We start from the raw sequence: 27,508 nt of genomic DNA, 5'->3' as shown, positions 1-27,508 counted from the left end.
GCGTCCAGTAGTTAGTAGTATATTATCAATACCAGCCATTGGATTACTGTTTTCTAAATTGGGGAGGCTTTTAATCGTCAAGGTAAGAGGATTTTAAGTCATGGTATCCATAAACTTCAATCGGTTCGGATCCTTTGAAGGAATGAGAATATCAACAAACCTGTAGGGAACGTCAAGGTACTGTCCTGCCTCACTTCCAGTGATGAAGCTAAGCTATGCTAACGGAGTGACTGTTCCCAAAGCTAAATGCACGCACAGAGACAAAAAAGGTATGTATCTTCTTGTCTAACTCCAGGGAAGATGTTAAATAAGCTAATTTCCCAAAATGTTGGAGTTTTCCTTTAAGGCCGGTGACTTATCCAATAACTTTAACACATTGACTGCCAGCAGCAGGGGGCGCTGATCCCCCTTCAGCGCAAGGTCTTTATTCAATGGATATAGTTTTAGAATGCCAAACTTGCGAGTCCTAAAACTATATTTTATATTATAGCTATGGATCTAATAACGCCGTCGACTGTCAGTGAGTTGCTTCTGGTCAGCATCCAAGAAACAGATTGTTTTTTCATCCGTACATTTCAGTTTTATACCGTTTTGAATATGAGTATAGTTTGAGTGATTCTGAGTAATTCCAGGAAAAGACGAGAAAAGGGCATTTTAGTGTAATCCAGTTATCACGTTGTAAGTTTCTGGCTGATTATCTAATCATCCTGAAATCAACGCTAGATTATCATTATTATATCTCCTCGTGCATACATGAAATGCCCCCCCCTCCCCCCCACTGCAGCCAACGGTAGAAAGCACAACACGGTCCACACAGATGGCTTTGATCGCGGGAGAAAGAAATATCAGATCAACGCAAGATTTTATATATAGTGTTCTTACCTTGTCTCTTTTTGCAGAACATCTGATGTGAGGTAAGGACTCTATTTGACCAGTATTGGGTTAATCAGATGTTTTTTTCTCCGCCATCGGAGCGTGTGTGTGTGTGTGTGTGTGACGTTAGCGCTGACCAAGTCATGGATAATTGATTTTTCAGCCCGCTTCTCTAGCGTGCATAAGGACACATATACTATCGATAATCTAGCGTTTATTTGAAAACTATTCATAAATCAGCCGAAAAATTATGATTCATGCAATGTCGTTGACTAAAAACGACGACACAAAGTGTAGTTCACAAAATTAAATCTGTGGTGGATGACTGACTAATTCTGATTTGGATGTAAATAACCTCAAATGAAAGCTGAAAGTCTGCACTTAAATCACATCTTGATTGTTTAATTTCAATTCCATTGTGGTGGTGTACAGAGCCACACTTGTGTTGATGTCCAAATATGTATCGACCTGACTGTATAAGTGTACAGTATATGTGTTAACTATCCAATGCCCAAATTAGTTTCATTCTATAGTATTGTCATCAGCTCTGAATCTGAAAATGTACTTTAAGGTCGCTTTCACATATAGTTTGGTGGATTTTGTTAGATTCGGGGGGGGGGGGGGGGGTGAAGTTGCAACGTTGTTGCATTCTTCATTTGGTTCAGTTTGCTTTCACACTGCAATTTGTCAAGTGCACCAAACTTTCTGAACAATGTCACACGATCGAAAAGGGCGCTCGTCTATTGGATATATAGAATCCCAAAAACAGGCTTCGGGGACAGCTCTACAGCGCACATACACACACACACACCACATTATTCTGCGAAGCAGCCCAGGCCAGCCCAGCGCACACACATACACACACACACACCACATTATTCGGCGAAGCAGCCCAGCGCACACACATACACACACACACACCACATTATTCTGCGAAGCAGCCCAGCCCAGCGCACACACATGCACACACCAGGGTTTCCGTTGTCCGGTAATTACCGGTTTTTGACCGGCAAAATCTGTTGAAGTCCGACATATTTAATCTCTCCGGTCATAATGTCAGGTGAAAATAATTCCCTCTAAGCACAATTTGAATTGTATTAAAATAGTTACATTTGTTTCATTGTTGCTTCACCAAGCAGGTCTAATAATGACAACGATGGGTGTTCTATTATGATATGTGTGTAGTGTTCTGATAACGACTATTGGTGAAGCGATGTCGAGGCAGCGGGAGCTAGATTTGCGAGAAGCATGCAACTGCAGAGCCGCAGAGCTGACAGTTGTGCGCGCACAGTGCAATACTCCAATTCAGCCATTGGCAATTCAGCTGTTGGGTGGGCGCTGCTGAGCGGTCCCCAGACCGGGATGAGAGCGCCGCTGGCTCTGCGGCTCTGCAGTTGCATACTACTGGTATGTTTTTCGTTGGGACTGGGAGGCGGAGATATAATAGTCATCACGCAATGTTTATATTTCACGATAATGTTGCCGTCTCTCTCTGCCAAATTTCTCAGTTATTCGCTTGATATAATTAATACAAATGTCCAATATAACGGAATTCGTTAGCTCATAAAAATGTGATTATAACACACTGCTGTTTATTAATGTCAGGCCGACTGCCCACAGACACATTTGATTTAAAGTCAGCAGCAGCACGGAGTCTCGGGACTTATTTTATTTGGAATATAATGACTGTATACGCAAAAGTAGCCTAGTTTTAAGTTAAAATATTATAAATCTACATGCCTTGAGGATGTCATTCTTTATATAGCCTGCCTGTCAATTGTTTTTAAGCTCAATAAACTCTGACCGGAATTTCTCCCATTTGACCGGCAGATTGAAATCTTGCCAGACACGGAGACCGGCACCAATATTTTCGGAAACCCTGGCACACACACACCACATTATTCTTCGGAGCAGGCCGCCACAGTCTAATTGGTCCCGCCACAGTTTTATAATGAACCGAAAAAAATTTATTAATAAAAAAAGATTTTAAAACTTTTTATTTTATATTATAAATATAAAGTTTGCCAATAGGGATGTATCGGTAGTATTGACAGTGGTAGTAGTCGTAATAGTAATCCAGTATATTTTTTTATTTTATAAAAAATAAACCAGTTCAACACAGGTAACCTCTTTTTCTTCATTTATTTGATGGCTCAAATGTATGCTCTAGTCGATTTTGTGTTTTGAGCACAAAGTTCATCATAGATCTAGCCTCTTTATTTTGCTCTCAAAGTGCACCAGATTGATGCCTTTAACATAAAACCCTAACCCCATGCCATGCCCCAGGACCCCCCTAGAGGGTCAGAGGTTCACCCACCACAGTCTCACAAAATCCTGTGGGAAACACTGGCCATCATTCTCTCGCTAAACAACTTGTACACCTCTTGTTTTTGTGAGTGGCCACAAGCAGCCCACGTCTGTCCACGAGACATGTTCCATGTAGGGATGCACGATATTGATTTTTTGACACCGATACCGATAACTTTATGCTCCTCAAGCCAATACCGATAACCGATATTTATTGTATTATAATATTTTTTTTAACTGTATATATATATATATATATATATATATTTTTTTTTTGAGGAATTTAAACGTCGCAAACTAATCTTGTTGGCCGTTGTCTATATCTCTCCTGCCTCTGTGTGTCTGCCTGCGCGGGGAGCGGGCTGCCTGCTCTCTCCTCTCTTCCCCTCCCACACACACACACACACACACTCACTCACACACACACACACACACACACACACACACACACACCGAGTACAGACAGCTCTGCTCTCATAATGGCGGACAGAACGAAATGTTCAAAAGTCTGGGTCTATTTTACTAAAGTCGACGCTGACAACGCTCGTTGCCACAAGTGCAACAAGACATTTGCCAGTAATGTATAAGCGCTGGTACTTGTCAATGTGGCTGGCGGGGAGATAACGTTAGCTCCGAGTAGAGTAATGGCTGACAATCCGGAGGTAAATAAACGAACGAGAGTTTCTGATTGGTGGTAAGAAGAAGAGGTGGGTGCAAGCCGTGGGACGTAATTGGCAGATCGACTGTCTGTCTCCGAATGTAACGTGACTACGTCACAGCCAAGAAAGGGAGCGCTGGATTTGTGAAAAACTCCCTGTTCCTAAACCACACGCTATCAGTTTTACCACAGTACTGGCAAAACGGGAGGAGGCTATAATAAAAACAAGCGCCCTTCATCCAAATCCACCCACACCGGATTTCTTTTAACCAAAAAATGTATTATATGTTATCGGAGCTATCAATAACGTTATCGAGTTTATCGGGATGACGTCATAATTGCTGATATCGGCCCGATAATTATCGTGCATCCCTAGTTCCATGCGTGCTTGTTTTGCAGTGCGCGCCGCAGCGTTTGTTTCCTTCTACTCAAGATGCACAGTTTCAGGTCACTTCCTATATTTGGTCTTGCGTTTGGTCCGATGAGCATCCACACAAACAAAAGTACGCACCAGGGTTCACTTGGAAGTGAACCGAACCGAGTTCGCTTTTTTGGTCCGCATCAGAGTTTGAATGAGCTTTCACACTACCCCAAACCAAGCGGACTATCCGAGGAAACGAACTCTGGTGCGTTTAAAGCGGACCAAACAGCTCTGGTGTGAATGCGACCTTATCCACCACATAAATCCCCATGGATGCTCTGACAGTCACCTTTACCACCATGATCCCCAATTCACTCTCTTTAAAATTGAGCAGTAACTTGAGTGGCCTCCCCTGCTTACTAATGCACACACCTGTGAGTGAGGGTTACATGAGGTGTTCTTTAACACTTCTGGATGGACCTCCCGCTAACCAGCTGCTCTAAACATGCCCAGCTCAGTTTTCATGACACAGGCAGATTCCTTTCTCGCGGCTGGGATTGATGACAGACGGGAGTCATTGTAGACCTGTACGGTTTTAATTAGAAGAGTGCTCGACCATCACTAATTGGGGAAATGCGATCTATCAAGACGTGTTTGGCTGGACAGCTTGTCTTATCCTGTTTGGCTCAACTGCTTGGGGTCTTTGATCTATCAGGATGTGTTTGACAGCTTGGGGTGTTTGAATTTAGTCTGAGGAACAGGATGGAAAGGAACCCAACCTGAGTATGACATAAGAGCAAAATGGCCGCAGTGTGAATAAGGTCCATACAGGGCTGAGATACAGAGGGCTAGATCCACAAAGAATGGATTGCACGGTGCTAGTTGCACCCTTACTTACAATTCATTATGAATTGAAAATGGGGGACCCTGATGTAAACAAGACGAAAGTCTTTCTCTGGTCTGCATCCCCTTAACAATTTTGTGTATTGAGATGTACTGTATTGTACCCATTCTGCAATCTGTTAATAACATTTTCATTCAATCAATCACCGCACAGATTGATTGATTGAATGAAAATTTTACAATACAGTACGGCTCAATACACACAATTGTTAAGGGGATGCAGACCAGAGAAAGACTTTCATCTTGTTTACATCAGGGTCCCCCATTTTCAATTCATAATGAATTGTAAGTAAGGGTGCAACTAGCACCGTGCAATCCATTCTTTGTGGATCTAGCCCAGAGTGTCCTCGGGACAATTAAAAACATGTAGGGGGGATTAATAAAGATCCATCTTATCTGGTGCGGCTGGGTAGCGCAGTAGACTAAGCACTCACCTACCACCGCAGAGGCTCTGTGATAAAATCCAGCTGTCAGCGGTACCTCCGGCTTGGTCAGTCGTCCCCTACTTACACAATTGGCAGTGTTAACGGGTGGGAAGCCGGTGGGGTATGTGTCCTGCTCGTTGTAAACTGCGACTCCTACTGGTCGGTCGGGCGCCTGTTGAGCAGGGAGGGGATCTGGGGGAAATAGCGAAAACCTTTGCACGCGTTACGTTCCCCCAGTGAAACTCCTCGCTGTCGGGTGAAAAGAAGCGGCTGGCGACTCCACATGTATCGGAGGAGGCATGTGGTAGTTCTACACCCTCCCCAGGCAACGGACCAGGAAGGGAATTGGCTTTACGACTAAATTGGGATGGGTGAAAAAATACAGAAAGCCCAAAAATAAATAGAATAAAAAAAGTTTGAAAAGGTCAACCTCATGTTTCTTTTTTACCTTTTTTAGTTTGGGATGATTAAAACCTGTAGTTTGATATGTTATGGGGGGGAGAGTAACCCATTAGTGCATTAACAAAATAATGCCGTATTTGCACAACAAATTAAATGTGTTGACTGCCTGGATTTACTGTGCCTTGCTTTTAGGCCGCAGAGAGCTTTTTCTGTGGTGAGGATGAAAGACACTACAGCTGTCCATGGCTTATTTTCATAGAGGAGCACGGGACCTTTTGTTTTAGTTTTGAAGACCTTGGATAGATTAATTTCGAACCTAACCTAACCCTACCCCCACTTATGCAAGGGGTTCTCGTTTTATAATTCTTCTTTCTATATAATATATATATACACGTTTTGTTTAATTTGTCACATATAAGGTGTACATTACTTACATTAATTTCATTAATTACAGTGAAATGCTTGGTTCTGTATGAGCCCCCCTAAGATTGTGCTTCATACAGTAAAAAGATATACAGTATATATATATATATATATACAGTGCATCCGGAAAGTATTCATACCCCTTCACCTTTTCCACATTTTGTTATGTTACAGCCTTATTCCAAAATGTATTAAATATTTTCTACACACAATACCCAATAATGACAAAGCGAAAACGTTTTTTTCTTATTTTTTTGCAAATTTAACAGAATAAACACATACGTACATAAGTATTCACACCCTTTACTCAATACTTTGTTGAAGCACCTTTGGCATCAATTACAGGCTCAAGTCTTCTTGAGTATGATGCTACAAGCTTGGCACACCTATTTTTGGGCAGTTTCTCCCATTCTTCTTTGCAGATTGTCTCAAGCTCCATCAGGTTTGATGGGGAGCGTCAGTGCACAGCCATTTTCAGATCTTTCCAGAGATGTTCAATCAGGTTCAAGTCTGGGCTCTGGCTGGGCCACTCAAGGACATTCACAGACTTGTCCTGAAGCCACTCCTTTGTTATCCTGGCTGTGTGCTTAGGGTCGTTGTCCTGTTGGACGGTGAACCTTCGCCCCAGTCTGAGGTCCAGAGCGCTCTGGAGCAGGTTTTCATCCAGGATCTCTCTGTACATTGCTGCATTCATCTTTCCCTTGATCCTGACTAGTCTCCCAGTTCCTGCCGCTGAAAAACATCCCCACAGCATGATGCTGCCACCACCATGCTTCACTGTAGGGATGGTATTGACCAGGTGATAAGCGGTGCCTGATTTCCTCCAAACAGGACTCTTGGCATTCAGGACAAAAAGTTCAATTTTGGTTTCATCAGACCAGACAATTTTGTTTCTCATGGTCTGAGAGTCCTTTAGGTGCCTTTTGGCAAACTCCATGCGGCCTGTCATGTGCCTTTTACTGAGGAGTGGCTTCCGTCTGGCCACTCTACCATAAAGGCCTGATTGGTGGAGTGTTGCAGAGATGGTTGTCCTTCTGGAAGGTTCTCCCATCGCCACAGAGGAACACTGGAGCTCTGTCAGAGTGACCGTCGGGTTCTTGGTCACCTCCCTGACCAAGGCCCTTCTCCCCCGCTGGCTCATTTTGGCTGGGCGGCCAGCTCTAGGAAGAGTCCTGGTGGTTCCAAACTTCTTCCATTTGCGAATGATGGAGACGATGGTGCTCATTGGCACTGTTACAAAGGATCAGATTAAACCGAATATATATATTTATTGATTGATATATATTGCATAGTATTTGTATATCGTTTGATATCCCTTGTATATTCCTTGTACATATACACGGAATATCCCTTTAGCACAGACCATAATATTTCATTCTCCTATTGGACAGCGGTCCACAGGCGCCAGAGCCGCGCCTCCGGAGTCAGGTTCAAAGTCACCGTCAAGACATGTCTGTGCATGCCCGGCCTTGCCCAGGGATACGAGACAGAAATGTCGTTGGCACTAGTTTGTTCACCGTGCATATAAATATGGCGCAGGTGAATACAGAAGCACTTAGCACTTAGTCTAAGAGTTACCCAATAAGTTGAAGCCTCACCCACGATACAACGTGCGGTGAAGTATGGCCTGTTTGGCCCCAGAATAGAGCATTGAGACCGCGTGCGAATTAATAACTGAATTGTCAGAGTTTGGCGCTATACCGTCGAGTGCGACATATTTCTATTAAGTCAGTAATAGTCTATTTGTGTATAGTGTATCGTGCGGCTAAAGTTCTACAGTGACCAGCATCACCAACGCTTCCTCGTATTAGCTAGAGTTCTTATCCAGGCTGGGCTGCTTTCATGGCGCTTTCACCCGAGGAGACCTAGACGAGAACCGTGTGGACATGTACACTGGATTAATCTACCCGACGACTACATAGCCCTTTGCGGCTGGATTATATTTGCTTTGGTCCTGTGATTTATGGAGCGGATAATCGCCGACGCTTACACGTGTTGGATTTACCCCGCGAGGAGCCAAGTCGAGTCGGCGCCTCAGAGAGCCTGAGGCCGGCTAGCTTTCTTCACTGTGGAGCTACAGTCTACGGAGAACAGCTGTATTCGTCTGTGGATCAAGAGGCTATTGCACCGTCTCCTGTACTTGGAGTCTCCTTAGCCATCGTTGACCAGACTCTCTACTACCGACAGACCCTCTACCCCTGCTGGCTTACAACCAGGGGGACCCTTCCAGTATCTCCCGCTATATATTACTAGTGTACCATAGATATAATTCCCTAAGATTCAGGTTGTATAATTACCTCCTGCGTAACCAGAGAATGGACATTCATTGTTGATTTGCCTACACACATTCCTTTGCCTTACAAGTGCATTCAAAGTATAATAGAGAAGTATTATGTACCTTTTGCTGCAATAAATACTTAAAGACAACTTTGTGTAGAACCGGTTCATTGTGGGAAGTGTTCATTATATTTATATATCATGTACTGTATGGCCAGTAATTAAAGTACATAAAGCGGTAGTGGTTTAATGATACCATACTTATCAATACAGTCAGGGAATTGTACCCCTCAGTTACAATTGGTCCTTCGAGCCGGAGGGTAACTAGCGTAATATTAATATAGTGGTATTAATATTGACATGGCCTATGATGAACACTCCACAAAACGGTTCTCCTAAAGTAGATCGCCCGCAGCGTAGACGGCAGACACCTCAGTACTTAGAGGATTACGTTGCCAATATACTACCTAGCTTTCTACAGACGGTAAACGCGGAAAAAGTAGATAGTAAAATTATGTCCGACCCTATCGACCAGGCTACCCCGCCAATAGAGGCCCTAGTGGGTTCTAACGTAACTGACCAAGCTCACGGTAGGGACCAGGAGGGACCCGACACGACTTTACCCCCCGCCAAGACCGAAGAAGTAGTCCCCGGAGAGCTCCAGGATAAAGACAGCTCTCCAGGGATGGAACTCTACCCGCTACAAGAAGAGGAGAGCACCCCGGAGTAGGGATGCCCCCCGGACCCCGGTTTTAAACGGGAACCGGTACTATATTAGAAAATACCGGAGTATTTATAAGCTCTGACGTCCTCGGTACTGCTATCGATACTCTAGAGAAATTATTATTATTATTATTATTATTATTATTTAAAAGTTGCGAACGATCCTCTCTGTCTCTGCACGAGAAGCGAGCCGCAGCCAGCGAGTCAATTATTACACACACTCCTCGCGAGTCGCTCGCTAGTGCTACACATAGACATACGGGTACTACATACGGGTACTCCTTAATGAAAGCGCTGTCCCCGACGCCCCGTGCTATAGCGCTCTGCACACAGACAGCAGCTCTGCATGCACTGAGTCGTGATCATGGCGGATAGAGCGAAGCGTTCTAAAGTATGGATATACTTTACAAGGGTCAATGCCGACAATGCACGTTGCCACAAGTGCAACAAAACATTTGCCAGTAAGGGTGGCAATACGAGCAAATCAATTTATCAAAACATCTGTTGGCAAAACATGATATTAGTGTGCAGAAATGCGCGTATTCGACTGCCTTGCGCGCAGTGTTCCATCTGCAATCCACTGCAGCCGTAACCGTAAGCCAAGATACGGAGTTGCCTAGGCTAATAACGAATTATTACAAATAGGCTAATAAACAAAACAATTGTTTAGCTACAAATACTACAATCTAAACTTTTTATAGATCGTCAAGCTGAGGCGTCAGCCACTATGTCCCAGCCCAGTGAGCCCAGGGCCACCACACATCCTCCCTCTACCTCCCTCCACCACCCAAAGTCCTTTATCCCTAGCAGCTAGAGGAAGGATGACAGAGGATAGGGTGAACGAGTGTCACAGTTCTGTTAGCCTTTTGCATTTGTTGTTTATTATAAAAAGTCTATAATTCAGAGTCAGACACATTTAAAACATTGTTGCTGCTGTTGCTGAAGAAATTATATTAATTTATTATATTTATTTATAAAGTTATATAAAAGAACATTGCTGCTGCTGTTGCTGAAGAAATTATATTTATTTATAATACTTATTTATAAAGTTGTATTTATAAATAATAAAGCAATGTTGATTCTGTTCTTAATTAATTGTCTTTTTTACTTGCAAAAAAAGAACCGATAAGAGTATCGATAAAGTACCGAACCGTTAAGCAGTATCGATAAGAGTAGTAGTATCGATAAAATCCTAACGATACCCATCCCTACCCCGGAGATGGATCTCCAGGACTCGCCACAGGAGAACAGATCTCCAACGAGTACTGCCAGGAGCGGATCACCTCAACCAGCGTCTTCCCCCAGCGAGGCGGACAAGATGCTGGCACAGGCATTCCTCGCCAGCCTAGCAGCCTCAACAGAGCGCGATCGACTCCAAGCACAGACGCTTAGTGAGAGCGAACATTCTTCCATGGAAAGAGAACGTCTTCAGGCGCAGCAACGGAGCGAAGAAGATCGTATACGTCTAGAGATTAGACGCCTTCAGACGGAAGAGAATATGGTAAGGGACCGGGCCGAAGCCCAGCGCGCCGCCGCCGAAGCCCAGCGCGCCGCTGCCGGTGCCCAAAGAGAAGCAGAGCGCGACCTCGCTCTCACCAAGCGCGAAGCCGAGCGCGACCGATTACAAGCGCAGATAATGGAGCAGCTGATCACCAGGGCAACACCCCCTCCCTCCGCACGGGGTTCCAGGGCCTCGTCAAGACAAGGGTCAAGGGCACCCTCCCCTACCCGATCAAGCGACCCTGAGCCCGACCACCAGAGAGAGCCTATACCCCCCTCCGAACCCCTTCCCCGACCGGTCCAAGTGAGACCCAGCTACAAGGAAGAAACGGTCTACACCGCGGAGAGGCTAAATAGACGACTACAGGATCTAGAGGACCTGCCAGAGGAAGAAGAAGAGGGAGAGGAGGAGAGTCAAGCCCGACAGCAGCACAGTACTCCACAGGACCAGGAGGTCCAGTACAGCCCAGGCTCTACCCCCGCGGCTCTGCGCTACAGACCCCCGACTCAATTCACGGGTGAGCTTGACGCACGACCAGCCCCGAGGAATAGCACCTGGATACGCGGGCCATGGTACCCAGCAGGTACCAGCCCACCAAGAGGCGTAAGAGGAGACTCGCCTAGGAGGCCTCTCTTCCAACGCTCACCGATGTGCCAGCCATCCATGGCATCATACATTGGCACACCGACGTTTCCGGACTTCACCCACGAGAACAGAGCACAGTACACGGAGCTACGAATGTGCTTAGAGACAATGATGTCCGATGTAGCTGATGAACCGTACAAGTATGCTATCCTACTGAAGCACCTCAAGGTGCCCCGAGCGCACAATATAGCGCTGGCCTATGCCACCTCTACTACCCCATACACAGCGGCTCTAGCAGCACTCGACCAAAGATATGGACGCATATGGGACTACGTAATACAAGAGATAAGGCATATTGACCGCCTACCCCCAGCCACAGACAATCGCTCACTAGATGACCTGTCTATCAAGGTACAATCCCTGGTAGGGATGCTGGGGGCGCAAAGAGAAAGGGGTATGCACGAACTGTACGCAAACTCTAATGTCGAGAGGATTTTAGAGAAGCTTCCGCCCGCCCGACAAGAGCGCTTCAGGCGGCAAAGAGACCACCGTGATCCTAACGGTCCCGAGCCATCCCTCCTAGACCTAGCCGACTTCCTGGCGAGAGAAGTCAACAGCCTACGGTTGGATACATTCATGCGGAGCACCCCAAGCTCCAGAGAGGGACCTAGGAGAGCAAACGATGGCCGAAGATTGGTGACCGTCATGCACCAATCAGAATCAGTACCGAGCAGCAAGAACCACAGTACCCCCTCGATGAAAGAGAAGTGGAAGATGGTGTGCCCGTACTGCGAAAAGGAACACTGGTTGTCACAATGTGACACGTTCAAGAAGATGACCGCCGACGAGGTGAGTCAATGGATAAAGTCCAACCGACGCTGTTACCGATGTGCGCGCAGTCACATGGCAGCCGATTGCCGCTTAAAGAAGAGGTGTAGTCGGTGTGACGGAGCCCACCTAGATGTCCTACACGACAGTAACAGAAGAAAGCCTGCACCATCAAGCAGCACAAAGGCAAGTGTTATGTACATTGACACCGCCAGCAGCGGGGGCGCCCGGGTGCTCTTAAAGGTGGTCCGCATAACACTGAGTTACCAAGACAAGGTCATGGACACTTACGCCGTCCTTGACGACGGGTCAGAGAAGACCCTTCTCCTCGCGTCCGCTGCGGCCCAGCTGGGGCTGCGGGGGAGCGAAAACCAGATGACGATTCGGACAATAAGAAGAGATCTAAAGACGATAAAGGGCGAGAATGTCTCCTTCACTATCGCAGCAAGCGGGCAGCCAGAGAGACGGTATAGGATTACTAATGCTTTCACCAGCCAAGAAATAGGCCTGTCGCAGTACACCTACCCCATCGCCAAGCTGATGGATAAATATGTGCACCTGCGTCAACTACCTATACCGCTCATAGACGGTGCCACCCCGACCCTGCTGATAGGCTCCGACCATGCAGACCTCATCGTCCCGATTGACCGGGTCCACACAGGGCCCAGAGGCTGTCCTGCAGCAGTCGAGACCCGCCTAGGATGGACACTACAAGGCCCCCTCGCTAAGTCTCTTAACCAAACAGCAGCCACTAGCTGCCTCCACTCCAGAGTGACAGAAGAAGACATTCGTTCCAAGGAGGACATTTACGCTATAGCCCTCCTCGAGCAAGGGACAAAGAGAGTCAAAGTCAACGGAGTGATGAGATACGCAACTCCACTCCTGAGGCGAGAGGGTATGCCTACCTTCCACGCCCCAAAAGAAGCGACGGAGCGGTATCTATTGAACACAGAGCGGCGCCTAGCCAGAGACCCCGCTCAAGAGACGGTGTACCGCGCTGAGATTAACAAGCTAATCACAGCGGGACACATAAAGAAAATTGACATTAAAGAGGCCGATCAGACGACCGAATCATGGTACGTGCCGCACCACAAAGTCCACCACAACGGCAAGGATCGTATTGTGTTCAACTGCAGCTACCAGATCGGATCACAAAATCTGAATAAAGAGCTCTTGCCCGGCCCAACACTCGGCCCCTCTCTACTAGGCGTGTTACTACGTTTCCGCCAAGACAAGGTGGCCATCAGCGGCGACATCACAGGGATGTTCCTGCAGGTGAGACTAGTGGAGGAGGACAAGCCCCTGCTGCGGTTCCTATGGAGAGAGAGGATCGGGGATGAGCAAACAGCCATCTATCAATGGGAAGTCCTCCCTTTCGGAACCACGTGCAGCCCATGCTGTGCTACGTTTGCACTGCAAAAACACGTCGCAGAGGACCCAGCAGCTGATGAAGAGGTCCGACAAAGTGTAGGAAATAGTTTCTACGTGGACAACTGTCTGCAAAGCGTCTCGACGCCAGAAGAAGCCGAGGCCCTTCTACTCAAGCTCTGCGCCTTCCTGATCAAAGGCGGCTTTGATCTCAGGCAGTGGGCCAGCAGCGACCCGCAAGTATTGCGCAGCCTCTCCCCCGAGGACAAGGCAGCAAGCAGCGAGACCTGGATGGCGACCATCCCAGGAGAAGCCCAAGAAATGACATTAGGACTAGTCTGGCGCTTCAAAACAGACTCGCTCCATTATAAACACACACCCCTGACCAAGGAGCAGGGAAGGTCGACTGCACTACCGACCACCAGACGGAGTGTATACAGAACACTCGCCAGACAATATGACCCGTTGGGATGTATTCTACCTTACACCACCAGGGCAAAGATGATTGTAAGAGCGTTATGGGACAAGGACCAGGGCTGGGACGACCCCATACCCGAACACCTTGCATCCACATGGAGAGAGTGGGAGACGGAACTCAGCTCACTCCCAGGTGTCAACATACGCCGCAGCTACTTCCCACCCACAGTGAGGCCGGAGACGTGCCAGATGGACCTGCACGTCTTCAGCGACGCCTCCGAAGTAGCCTACGATTCGGTGGCCTACTTGCGTGCCCGAGAGGAGGGAGGAGAAATACATACTGCTTTCATCCTGGCTCGCTCAAGAATAGCCCCACGAAAGCAACAATCTATCCCGCGTCTAGAGCTCTGCGCAGCCCTAGCAGGAGCGCAACTCGCCACGTTAATCCAACGTGAACTCACCATTCCGGTGCAAAGAACAATCTTGTGGTCAGACTCCACGACAGTACTCACATGGATCCGGTCTGATTCGTGCAGATACAAGGTCTTCGTGGGAGTCAGAGTCACAGAGATTCAAGATTTAACAGAAGTAGCAAGCTGGAGGTATGTGGACACAAAACACAACCCAGCTGACGTCATCACCCGGGGAATGTCCCTGGATGACCTCACCCGTCACAACCTATACAGTGACGGGCCAGAGTTCCTCAAGCTCCCGGAAGAAGAGTGGCCTACACCCACCCCACGGGAAGCGAGTAAAGAGGAGGCCGAAAACAAGAAATCTATGTTCTGTGGATTGAACACACTCGTCTCCACAGACCCCGACATCCGATTGCCTCACCCTAGAGAGTGCGCAGCTAAAGACATTCCTGTGGCACCACCCAGAGGTTCAGCTCACTACTGACATTACAGCAGCTGACTACGAAGAAGCAGAACTTCTTCTACTACAACGAGCCCAGAGAGACTCGTTCCCCGATGAGCTAGACTGTCTACAGGGAGCAAAGCCCGTCCCATCAGACAGCAGACTGCTCCACCTAGCCCCCGAGAGCGACGCCCATGGTCTCATCAGAGTGGGTGGTCGTCTGCGGAGAGCTCCAGACTTACCGGATGACGTCAAGTACCCGATAGTCTTAAACAGCCGACACAAGGTCACAGAGCTGATCATAAAGAAATACGACAAGGATGTGCATCACGCCGGGGCAGAGAGAGTCTTCGCGGAGATCAGACGTCGTTATTGGATACTGCAAGGGAGAGAAGCAGTGCGGCGCTTCCAGCGAACCTGTCTAGACTGTCGTAGGTGGCGAGCGCAGCCCAGTATACCCCGGATGGCTGACCTACCTCCCTGTCGCCTCCGACTCGGCGACAAGCCTTTTCACTCCACCGGTATGGACTGTTTCGGCCCGCTGTATATAAAGAAAGGAAGAGGAACCGAGAAGCGGTGGGGTATTGTATTCAAATGCATGACCACCCGAGCGATGCATATAGAACTCCTTCCAACCATGAGCACAGACTCATTCCTTATGGCCTTCCGAAGATTCACATCGCGGAAAGGCAAACCGTCTATATTATTGTCTGATCACGGGACAAACTTCAAAGGCGGAAAAAGAGAGCTGAGAGAGAGCTTCCAAGCTATGGGCCCAGAACTTAAGACCCACCTCGCTCCATCCCAGATTGACTTCCAGTTTAATCCCCCGAACGCACCTCACTTCGGTGGAACTTGGGAACGAGAAGTACGTTCAATAAAGACAGCCCTGTACGCCGTGCTTGGGGCCCAGACCGTGGCGGAAGAAGTCCTAATGACAGTCCTCACGGAGATCGAGGGAGTATTGAACTCAAAGCCCCTCGGTTACGTCTCAAGTGATGTAGCAGATGTCGACCCAGTCACCCCCAACACACTCTTGATGGGGCGGCTGGACCCCGCGCTACCACAGACAATGTACAGGCCTGAAGAAGCGAACGGCCGAAGAATGTGGAGGTACAGTCAAGTATTGGCTGACAAGTTTTGGAACAGCTTCCTACTCCACTATCTACCGTCTCTACAGACCCGCCAGAAATGGGTGAAAGAGAGAGACAATTTTACAGAAGGAACAGTCGTCATGATTATCGACCAGTCACTACCCCGAGCTATGTGGCCGGCTGGCCGCGTAAGCAAAGTGATCACCGGTGCCGACGGAAAGGTCCGAGCAGCCGAAGTGCTCGTCCAAGGGCGGATCTACACCCGACCCGTGGCGAGGCTAATAGAACTGCCAAGGCTCCCCGATACTATCGATGACGACCATGACCCCATGACTTTGTGAACTGACCGACTTCTCACAACAGACATTGAGTAGTGGACAGTGCGGTTAATCTGTCTCTGCTTAGCTAATTAGGTGGGACTAATTAGGGTGCGGCTGTTACAAAGGATCAGATTAAACCGAATATATATATTTATTGATTGATATATATTGCATAGTATTTGTATATCGTTTGATATCCCTTGTATATTCCTTGTACATATACACGGAATATCCCTTTAGCACAGACCATAATATTTCATTCTCCTATTGGACAGCGGTCCACAGGCGCCAGAGCCGCGCCTCCGGAGTCAGGTTCAAAGTCACCGTCAAGACATGTCTGTGCATGCCCGGCCTTGCCCAGGGATACGAGACAGAAATGTCGTTGGCACTAGTTTGTTCACCGTGCATATAAATATGGCGCAGGTGAATACAGAAGCACTTAGCACTTAGTCTAAGAGTTACCCAATAAGTTGAAGCCTCACCCACGATACAACGTGCGGTGAAGTATGGCCTGTTTGGCCCCAGAATAGAGCATTGAGACCGCGTGCGAATTAATAACTGAATTGTCAGAGTTTGGCGCTATACCGTCGAGTGCGACATATTTCTATTAAGTCAGTAATAGTCTATTTGTGTATAGTGTATCGTGCGGCTAAAGTTCTACAGTGACCAGCATCACCAACGCTTCCTCGTATTAGCTAGAGTTCTTATCCAGGCTGGGCTGCTTTCATGGCGCTTTCACCCGAGGAGACCTAGACGAGAACCGTGTGGACATGTACACTGGATTAATCTACCCGACGACTACATAGCCCTTTGCGGCTGGATTATATTTGCTTTGGTCCTGTGATTTATGGAGCGGAGAATCGCCGACGCTTACACGTGTTTGATTTACCCCGCGAGGAGCCAAGTCGAGTCGGCGCCTCAGAGAGCCTGAGGCCGGCTAGCTTTCTTCACTGTGGAGCTACAGTCTACGGAGAACAGCTGTATTCGTCTGTGGATCAAGAGGCTATTGCACCGTCTCCTGTACTTGGAGTCTCCTTAGCCATCGTTGACCAGACTCTCTACTACCGACAGACCCTCTACCCCTGCTGGCTTACAACCAGGGGGACCCTTCCAGTATCTCCCGCTATATATTACTAGTGTACCATAGATATAATTCCCTAAGATTCAGGTTGTATAATTACCTCCTGCGTAACCAGAGAATGGACATTCATTGTTGATTTGCCTACGCACATTCCTTTGCCTTACAAGTGCATTCAAAGTATAATAGAGAAGTATTATGTACCTTTTGCTGCAATAAATACTTAAAGACAACTTTGTGTAGAACCGGTTCATTGTGGGAAGTGTTCATTATATTTATATATCATGTACTGTATGGCCAGTAATTAAAGTACATAAAGCGGTAGTGGTTTAATGATACCATACTTATCAATACAGTCAGGGAATTGTACCCCTCAGTTACAGGCACCTTTAAAGCTGCAGAATTCTTTTTTACCCTTCCCCAGCTATGTGCCTCGATACAATCCTGTCTCTGAGGTCTACAGACAATTCCTTGGACTTCATGGCTTGGTTTGTGCTCTGACATGCACTGTCAACTGTGGGACCTTATGTAGACAGGTGTGCCATTAAAAATCATGTCCAATCAATTTTATTTACCACAGGTGGACTCCAATCACGTTGTAAAAACATATCAAGGATGATCAGAGGAAACAGGATGGACCTGATTAGGGATGCCCCCCGGACCCCGGTTTTAAACGGGAACCGGTACTATATTAGAAAATACCGGAGTATTTATAAGCTCCGACGTCCTCGGTACTGCTATCGATACTCTAGAGAAATTATTATTATTATTATTATTATTATTTAAAAGTTGCGAACGATCTCTCCTCTCTCTGTCTCTGCACGAGAAGCGAGTCGCAGCGAGTCATTATTACACACACTCCTCGCGAGTCGCGCTACACATACATACGGGTACTCCTTAATGAAAGCGCTGTCAATAGTATGCAGCTGCAGCACGTCAGACCGCAGCGCTTACAAGCCCCGCACATACACCTGATGTGCTGCAGCTGGAAGCATCTCAGCGCTGTCTCCGTGCTGACGCGCGCTGCACACAGACACAGACAGCTCTGCATGGACTGAGTCGTGATGGCGGATAGAGCGAAGCGTTCACAAGTGCAACAAAACATTTGCCAGTAAGGGTGGCAATACGAGCAATCTATCAAAACATTTGTTTGCAAAACACTATATTAGTTTGCAGAAATGCGCCGTATTCGACTGCCTTGCGCGCAGTGGTCCATCTGCATCCACGTCCACTGCAGCCGGTAAGCCAAGATACGGAGTTTCCTAGGCTAATAACGAATTATTACAAATAGGCTAATAAACAAAATAATTGTTTAGCTACAAATACTACAATCTAAAAACTTTTTATAGATCGTCAAGCTGAGGTCAGCCACCAATGTGTCCCAGTGAGCCCACCACACATCCTCTCTACCTCCACCACCCAAAGTCCTTTCTCCCTAGCAGCTAGAGGAAAGATGACAGAGGATAGGGTGAAGGAGTGTCACAGGGCTGTGACAAAGTTTGTTGTCAAAGGCCTGCACCCGTTCTCTACAGTGGAGTCCAAGGACTTTAGGTAACAACTAATCATTCAGTGTATATCGTTTTTTTTGTATACATAGTTGTCTAACTTGTCTGTTGTTGTTATAAGTTATTATTGAAGCAGCTATTCCCACCACTCCACACAAATTTACAATAATTCAATCATTTCTAATCTTTACTGTAGGGAGATGACCAATGCTCTCAACTGCAAATATAAAAATCATAAAAAAATTATCAAAAAGAACCGATAAGAGTATCGATAAAGTACCGAACCGTTAAGCAGTATCGATAGGAGTAGTAGTATTGATAAAATCCTAACGATACCCATCCCTAGACCTGATGGACCTTAACACATGCTTAAATGTGGTTTTGGGTTGTTGTTTTTTAGTTTTTTGCTTTTTACATTGGCCTGTAATTAGCTCCTTGTTCTGAGTCTGTGTCTGCAGTGTTCTTATGATGTTTAAGCTGTGAGGTTATTGTGTTAGTTATGGTAGTTTACTCTACAAGACAGGCTGTGTGATTTCGAAACCTAGCCGCATTTCTGGCAAGATGCTCTCTGATTGGCCGACGCCTGTTTCTACACTGGTTAAACTTAGGCACTCTTTCGAAGTTGGTTATGGTTAGAGTTTGTCTTAGAGCGTGACGGCAAGTTCTTTCGACGGTTAAGCTTAGGCACTCTTTCGAAGTTGGTTAAGGTTAGAGTTTGTCTTAGAGCATGGCGATAGAACGCCAGGTAGTTTGCAGGCTGTTTGACGTGGAAATGGGCAAAGACACAGCTCGTCACGCGATTGGGCAAACGCGTCAGTGGCCAATCAGAGAGCGTCTGCCAGAAATGCGGCTAGGTTTTGAAATCACGCAGACAGGCTACTGTATTGACAGACATTTTGAAAGATGCATATCATCGGTCACTCATCTCTTCCAACAGCCAGTGTCTTCCATGGTTCTCAGCATATCTGTGGTGCTTAATAGGGTTATGACTGTATGAGATTAAAGTCTGAGGAATTATCACAGTTTCATGATTATTATCTGGTAATATATTTAGCAATATTACGGAGGGCAAAATACATGTAAGCATTTTACTTTTGGTTCTGCATAGAAAGTAGTAGACCTAGTTTTTAGGCAAAATTATTAATATTTAGAAAATTAAATAGCTGAGCTTAAAAAAAATGCCTAAAGATATGATAATAATGTAGACATAGATACCTTAGCTTCTGAAATGCTTACGGTTAATTAAATTACGTTTAATATGTTTAATAGTGAAATTTTGTTGCATAGTGGTGTTGGGTCTGTAGTGGCTTAGATGCACACAACATTAGAGATATACTGAATGTGCAACACATAACCTCAAATGAATGTAGATACAGGAAACTCTGCCTGTTAGTGCTTCACATTAGCCCCAACGAGGCGCTTGGAATCGGACAGTATCTGAAGTCTTGTAAGTTTAAACTACAAGCCATCAGATTTAGCCTACTTTCTACATCACGGTACTGGCAGACATTTGGGACAATGAGCAGAGAATCTCTGATGTGTTCTTGGCTCTTAATCTTTGTCTTTTGTTTTGTGCCTTTTGTTTTGTGTCCCCTGTGTCCTAATTTTTTCCCCACTAAAACAGATATTTTTTGTCCAACATCTTAACACACAGGTGCTCAGAAGGCTGTTATGGAAAAGTATCATGGTAGTTTGATGGTAATTTCAGTTTTACTATGGTGCAGGCCATTGTATGAATAATTGACTATGGTACTGCCATGGCAAAAGCCATGTATTGCCATAGTACCACTTTTGCACTTAAATATCACGGCATAATGGTCCACTTTAAACTACTGTATGATACTGATCGTATTTCCATAATCTTGGTCACTCAATCACTTTGGAAAGGCCATTTTATTTTTCCAGATTTTACCCCCCAAAACGTCCCTCATCTAGATGTAGGACTTCTCGAAGTGCAGGGACTTTGGGGTCAGCGTTTCCGTTAGCCGGTAATTACCGGTATTTGACCGGCAAAATATGTTGAAGTCCGAATATTTAAATCTCTCCGGTCTTAATGTCCGGTGAAAATAATTCCTCTAAGCACAATTTTATTATTTGAATTGTATTAAAATCGGCTAAAATTAAATAGCCTATGCGATGAACGAAACAATAATTCCATTTTCAGTTTAATTGTTGCTTCACTCTGATAGGATGGCGCCGCTCAGATGTGAAACTTATTTTTCTTTTTTTTTGAGCCTGCACGCTCTGGCCACCATAACGACAAACAGGTATACGAGGAAGAGAGAGAGATGGCGAAACAAGCTAAGCTTAGTAAATATTTCATGAAACCAAGCACAAGCAGGTCTAATAATGACAACGAAGATGAGTCTTCTGAACTTGAAGTCACAGAGACCGCTGACGCTGATGCCGTGGTGGCTCCCGCGGAAAAGAAACAAAAATGTCAAGCGTACTTTTACTATTAATTTATTGATTGAACCACAAAGAGCATCCCCAGTCTGCTGCTACCGTTGCGAGCCTCGCCTGTTCCAATGGGGATCTATTAAAGTCGAACCAGCAACTAAAGTCGCTGTTCTCGCAGCCGTCGCAGGTACAAAACGGATAGGCACAACGAGAGACGGGGTGAGTGAGTGTTGACATTTTTAATCATATGCAACTGTTGGTTGACTGCCGTGTCACATAGTAATGCATATTATTGATTATAACTAAATGTAGGCTATAACCTATAATGAAATTAACAAATGCGTTACACGCATGTGGCTCGTCCTCTCTGCATGTGGCGACGAGCTAGCAAACGAGGCAATGTGATGATCAACTACAGTTTGCTGTGTGTGAAGTTGAACATTATGATATGTGTGACGTGTCTGATACAACGAGGTGAAGCGATGTCTACTCGAGATTCATTTGGGGGTGAGTGCGACAGCTGCTGCAGCGCAAGCCTGCGGGGCGGGAGCTTGATGCTGGTAGCGTATCGCACTAACTTGAGAGGCGAGAGATAGTAATTTGATTCTGCAAATCAATTTCTCATTCTTCGCTTGATGTAATTAATACACATGTCCAATTATAACGGAATTCGTTAGCTCATAAAAATGTGATTATAATAGACTGCTGTTTAAAACTCTGACCGGAATATCTCGAATATGTCCGGTGATAGAAATCTTGCAGGACACCCAGACCGGCACGAATATGTTCTAACAGAAACGCTGTTTGGGGTTCATGGTGAACATTCTGAATGGTTGAGTACTCGCATAATTTATGTCATTTTATCATTTCTTTTATTTTTAAATTTGCAGCTTTTTTTTTGTTCCTTGACCTATGCATTAAAACATTTATCCCAGCAAATCAACATTGTGTTGTCGGAACAGTTTTAAGTTTGTAGGTTAAGTATTTAAGGATGCCAATGTCATCTGCTTTCAAACAGGACATGCAAATGTAAAATGGGTATTATAAGCTGCTAAATCTAGTGATCAATGCACAAGATTGTATAAGCTAAGCAGGTGTAGTGTTTGCAGGTTAAGTAGTTAATGATTGCTTTTGCCTATTACTAGGCAACTTGGCTGCCGAGAACATTACTCTCCGAACAAGCCCTGTTTGGAAATACAAGTCATGTATCTGACCAGAGAAAATGGTCCTTCTGTGTTCTAGTGAGACGCTGAAATGCCTATAGACCTTTTTGTCGGTGGACTAATTTGCCTAATCTTCATGGATCTTTCCACGCGGTGGAAACGCAGACCGCAATGTACTGAAGGAACAATATAGTTCAGTGAAATGCAGTCCATGGACTAAAGGTTCAGGGTCATTTAGGTCAAAATGGGGCTTCTGGTTCTGTCTTTTTGTGTAGCCTAGTCCTTCTTGGTCCATTTCTGCTGGAGCTGGTTTCTTGAACTTAATACAATTTATACCATGGGTTCTTCTCTTCTCTTCATGGGTTCTTCTCTTCTCTTCATGGGTTCTTCTAAGGTTAATTGTGGTTGAGATACACATGGATAAGTATGACTGAGATACACATGGATAAGTGTAGACAGACAGAGGATGGGCAGAGAATCTGTGATGCTTCCTTGTTTCCCAAATTCTATCTCTTGTGTTTTATGTTTATTACGTTAATGTTTACGTTGTGTTTCCCATTATCTTCACTTGTCCATTTCCACTGTGTCTGGTTTCTAGAAGTGTCATCATCTCTCCGTCTGGTTTCTGGAGGTGTCTTCATCTCTCTATCTCGCTCTCGCTCTCTCTCTGGTATTTGGATGTGTCCTACTGTCCTCCTCTCTCTGTGTCTGGTTTCTAGAAGTGTCATCATCTCTCCGTCTGGTTTCTGGAGGTGTCTTCATCTCTCTATCTCGCTCTCTCTCTGGTTTTTGGGGGTGTCCTACTGTCCTCATCTCTCTCTGTGTGTGTCTGGTGTTTGGAGGTGTCCTCATCTCTCTGTGTCTGGTTTCCAGAAGTGTCCTCATCTCTCTCTGTGTGTGTGTCTGATTTCCAGTGATAACGAGCAGCTTCCGAGCATTTCTCCAGCGGGGACCGCTCTCTCTCTGCACCTGCTCAGTTTTTCTAACCAGGGTTGGGATTAATTTTCACCGAAAACTATCCTTGAGTGGCTAACTCTGGCACAGTCACAGCCATGATTATTAATAATGTGAACTGTCCCTGTTAAATAAACCACATGGAAAAAATTAACTATTGGCATGAGAAGGTTGTCCCATCTGACTGACCGTACTTAAAAACAAGAGGTGAAGAATGAATGCTCAATCATTAACACAATCTAATTTCTGTCTAGCCTACATTTTTTATTGAGTGAATTGACCCCAACTCGGATATTATTAACCCCCCCCCCCCCCCCCCCCCCCCCCCCCCTCCAACACATTTTTATTTTCAGAGATGTTTTCAGCGAAAGAGCCAGCGCCCACAGTCGTAGTCCCAACTAAGGGGGCTAAAGCCCAATGCACCACAGGTAGAACCGGGCGCTGAGGCGCTGGCTGCTTATGTTGGGTGATGGACGATCTGTTGGGGACAGTGGTGAAGCCGGGCTGCTTAGGGTGCTCACAGTGAACATGGTGGGGTGGGAAACTAACATTCCAGCCGTCAGTTGAACGTTGCGGGTAAAATTGTATAAAAGAAATAAGGACACCTAATGTACACACTATTGTCAGTTGCTCAGTATAATTATAATATGATATTGTACATTAATAAATGACATAACAATGTTATTTAATGTAATGTAATATTATGATATATTGAGTAAGTGATGGCAGTGTGTGACTGACTGTTAATTCAGGTGTTGCAACAGGTGTTGAAATTGTAAAATTGGATTCCAACAGCCCAACAGGCCGCTACATGAAGATGTTAGTTTCCTGCCCAGTGGAACATCAATCTCGGCTAACCCTTGCATTTTAACCTACCCGCTTTTGATTGATTATTTTTCCTTTTATCAGTGTGTTTGCGCTCATTCACTCAAATTGACTTGTGTGGGCTTCAATGGTACCTCTAGGAAGCCAACAGCCATAACGACTACTAACATAACAGCCACATTCCTGCAGTAATGTGCCACCGCAGAGGGGGGGGGGGTACCATTGCTTGAAGATCCAGGCTGGTGGATTTTAATGAAACCTATGGGGACTAATGCTACTAACCTCTTTTTTTTTTCTCCTCTCGTCCTCCTTTTTTTGTCTGCCGTTTGGGTTTGTGGTCTGGTGCCTCCCAGAGAGGTCAGATTATCTGACCACAAGTCCAAAGCTGCCATAACAGGCTGGCCTGCAGCAGCGCTAACTGAGCCTCTTGTGTTTCAGAGTCGGAAACGGACATTGCTCTCACCGTGGGACGAATAGTAGGCTCAGGTACAACCCCACCCCTTCCCTTCCTTTCCCTCCCACCCCACCACCCCACTCCTTCAACCATCCCTCCTCTACATCGACCTTCTCTAAACAGCTCTTTAAGTGACTCCATACCCAGCAGGGCGGTAAAACAAAGTTGTACAGGTTAAAGCGTAATGTCTCCTGCCATGGAGAGGATTGTCAGCGTTGATAAAACTCTATAAGCCACAGAACCATTCCAACTCTTGGATATTAATCAGTCGGACAGCACACTGGATGTAGAAGACGAGCGGATGCATTTGCAGAGGGCTAAACTGTATCGGATCCAGGCCGGGGTCAAATAGTATTTGAAAATATTTCCCAGTTTGTTTTAACGTACTTGGGAGTCCCAGATGGGTGGCTTTTGTCACATTAGGACATTTTCAGACCGTGTCAAGTAAATTGTCAATCAAGCGAAATAATACTCCCATTTATTTTCACATTGTCTAAGCTGAGTGGCACTCGTGTTGTTCGATGTAGCAGAAACCCTTCCCATCTGGTACTACAAGTAGTTCTATTTGATCCAGGTCCAATCAGTCGTGCTCTTCTGACGGACGGCACAAACAACTGAATTGGAATGTTTGTCGTTTCAATGTCCGTTTCCGGCCGGCTGAAATGTCAAACTCCATGCCCGTCATTTTCAAAAAGTTTAGTCTTGCACAGATACGATTGGTTATTCCAAGTGTCGGCTGGATGGTGATGGGTCCATGTCTCCTCCCGAGATCCTGCACCTGACAGGAGTGTGGTATCATAGACACATTTTACACATGATGAGGAACATGTTAATAATCCATTTTGAATCCCATCAGTCATTAAACATTAAATTAAATTATATTAAATAATAATAATAGTAAATTGTATTTGTAGTGCACTTTTCATTCACCAAAATAAAACCGTTAAAAACATAGTATAAACGAGTCCAGGCTCTGTGGTGCCCTCAGCTGGATGGGGAGGCTGTTCCACAGGCGTGGTGCAGCCGAGCAGAAGGCTTGGTCCCCCATGGTGCAGAGCCTGGTGCTGGGTTATCATTAACGTTTATAACACATGGCGTGTTTATCCATAGGGCCTTATCATCTGTACATACATTATTAATGTGGTCTTGGGGCTTGGAATGCATCCATACTGGTATTGGATATCAGTCCAATACCAAGTAAAAAATTGTGTATTGTTATCAGAGAATTTCCCCCAAACTAAAATCTGAACATGCCAGAAATCAAAGCAAAATTACATTATTTTCTTTTTACTTCTTTGTCACATGTTAAATCTTTTTAATGGCCGATATCGGCCAATACTTCCAAGTTTAGCAGCCTGAATCGGTATTGTGCCGTCAGTCCTTCCATAGTTGGAGCTCTACTCTCTGTGTCATGCTCTCGCTAATGACCACCACAGGGCCAAAGGCACACAAACACTCCCCCGAACGTCAACACTGGAAGGACCGCTTCCCCACATTAAAAAACCTGTCAGACTACGGCTCCATGTTCCCTTCTTGAGTTTCATCTGCTTTGATGTCGGATCAAAGCCCTTGTAGTTATAGAGATAACATATGCCCCCAAAATCCGATGCATAGCAAATGAATACCAGTGAGTAAGTAAACACATGTTTAATCGCTTTCCAAGTCCCTTCTTAATTAGCATCTGTAGGTCTTAAAAATACCAGAGTTCCCGGTGCCTCAGTCTGAACGCCAGCATCCTCATCCTCGTCCCTGTGAAGTTTCAGGGTGATCCAACAGCGCCCTCTGTTGCCGGAGGACGGCGCTGCATCCCTTTTCCTGACTAATAATAAACAGTGTTATAATACTAGAATCTCCAGTAAACTGACAGAAAAGGTGGATTAGACTGTAGGTTATGGTGCTTCGCCCAGAAAGGAGAACTTGCCTGTAGCGGTGTTGGCAGCATTATGCAGTGACCTGGCTTTCGATTTGTGTATTGATCAAACACCATCACTAGACTCTTCTGTCTGATAAGGATTTAAGATGAGTGCAGTGTGGGACACTTGCATCCAGATATATATACTGTAGGTGCCAGCCAGGCTAAACAAGAAGAATGCATTATTCACAACGCAGTTTAGTGTGCTTATGGTTCTTCTTTTAGAATGGTTACGATGACCTCAGTGACACTTTTTCACCAGGTTAATTAGAATTGATCGTTTCACATATCACACACACACACACACACATACGCAGTTTCCTTTTTAGCACGTGTGCATTTCATCAAGGTCGTGCGGTATAGTACCTTTCTCAAGGGCATTTCAGCAGTGATGGAGAACCAGTGGGGTTGGGCAGCGAGGAGCTGGGAGTCTCCAGGGGTTTCAGTGACAATATGTGTACTGCTAGTAGAGAGCCGGTGTCTCATTTCCACTCAAACTCTCCTCTGCTACGGCATAGCTCTCTGGCTACACACACACACACACACACACACACACACTGACACACACACACATATGCACATGCACATACTGTATATACACACACACACAAAGATATCTGGAGAGGAGACACACATATAAACACACACAAGAGTGCTCAGGGGCGCACACACAAATATATATGCACATACTGTATATGCAGATTATGCACACACACATGCAGGGATATTTGAAGAAGAGAACTCTCATAAATGTATGCATACACACACACAAGGAGGCTCTGGCACACACACATACACACACAAATATATATGCACATACTGTAGTGTATATACAGTATACACACATATGCACTCACACACTGAGATATCTGAAGAGGAGACACTTGCATAAAT

General features: G+C 45.7%; 1 protein-coding gene across 2 annotated transcripts in view; it reads left to right on the top strand.

The window, feature by feature from the left end:
* The window catches only part of LOC311238651 (CMP-N-acetylneuraminate-beta-1,4-galactoside alpha-2,3-sialyltransferase-like), a 300,110-nt gene that overhangs the window by 118,846 nt on the left and 153,756 nt on the right, over positions 1 to 27,508 (top strand). Inside the window, exon 3 of one of the 2 annotated variants that reach the window (XM_084326784.1) lies at positions 24,687 to 24,734. The exons of the other annotated variant lie outside the window; for it this stretch is intronic. Within the exon in view, the coding sequence (XP_084182910.1) occupies positions 24,687 to 24,734 (48 nt within the window). The remainder of the gene's footprint in view (positions 1 to 24,686; positions 24,735 to 27,508) is intronic. 2 annotated transcript variants of the gene reach the window in all.

This window comes from Notolepis coatsorum (assembly GCF_963971535.1).
Source record: "Notolepis coatsorum genome assembly, chromosome: 13".
NCBI classification, from domain to species: Eukaryota; Metazoa; Chordata; class Actinopteri; order Aulopiformes; family Paralepididae; genus Notolepis; species Notolepis coatsorum.
The sequence above is the reverse complement of the archived record's forward strand: the minus strand, read 5'-3'. Positions and strand labels throughout refer to the sequence as shown.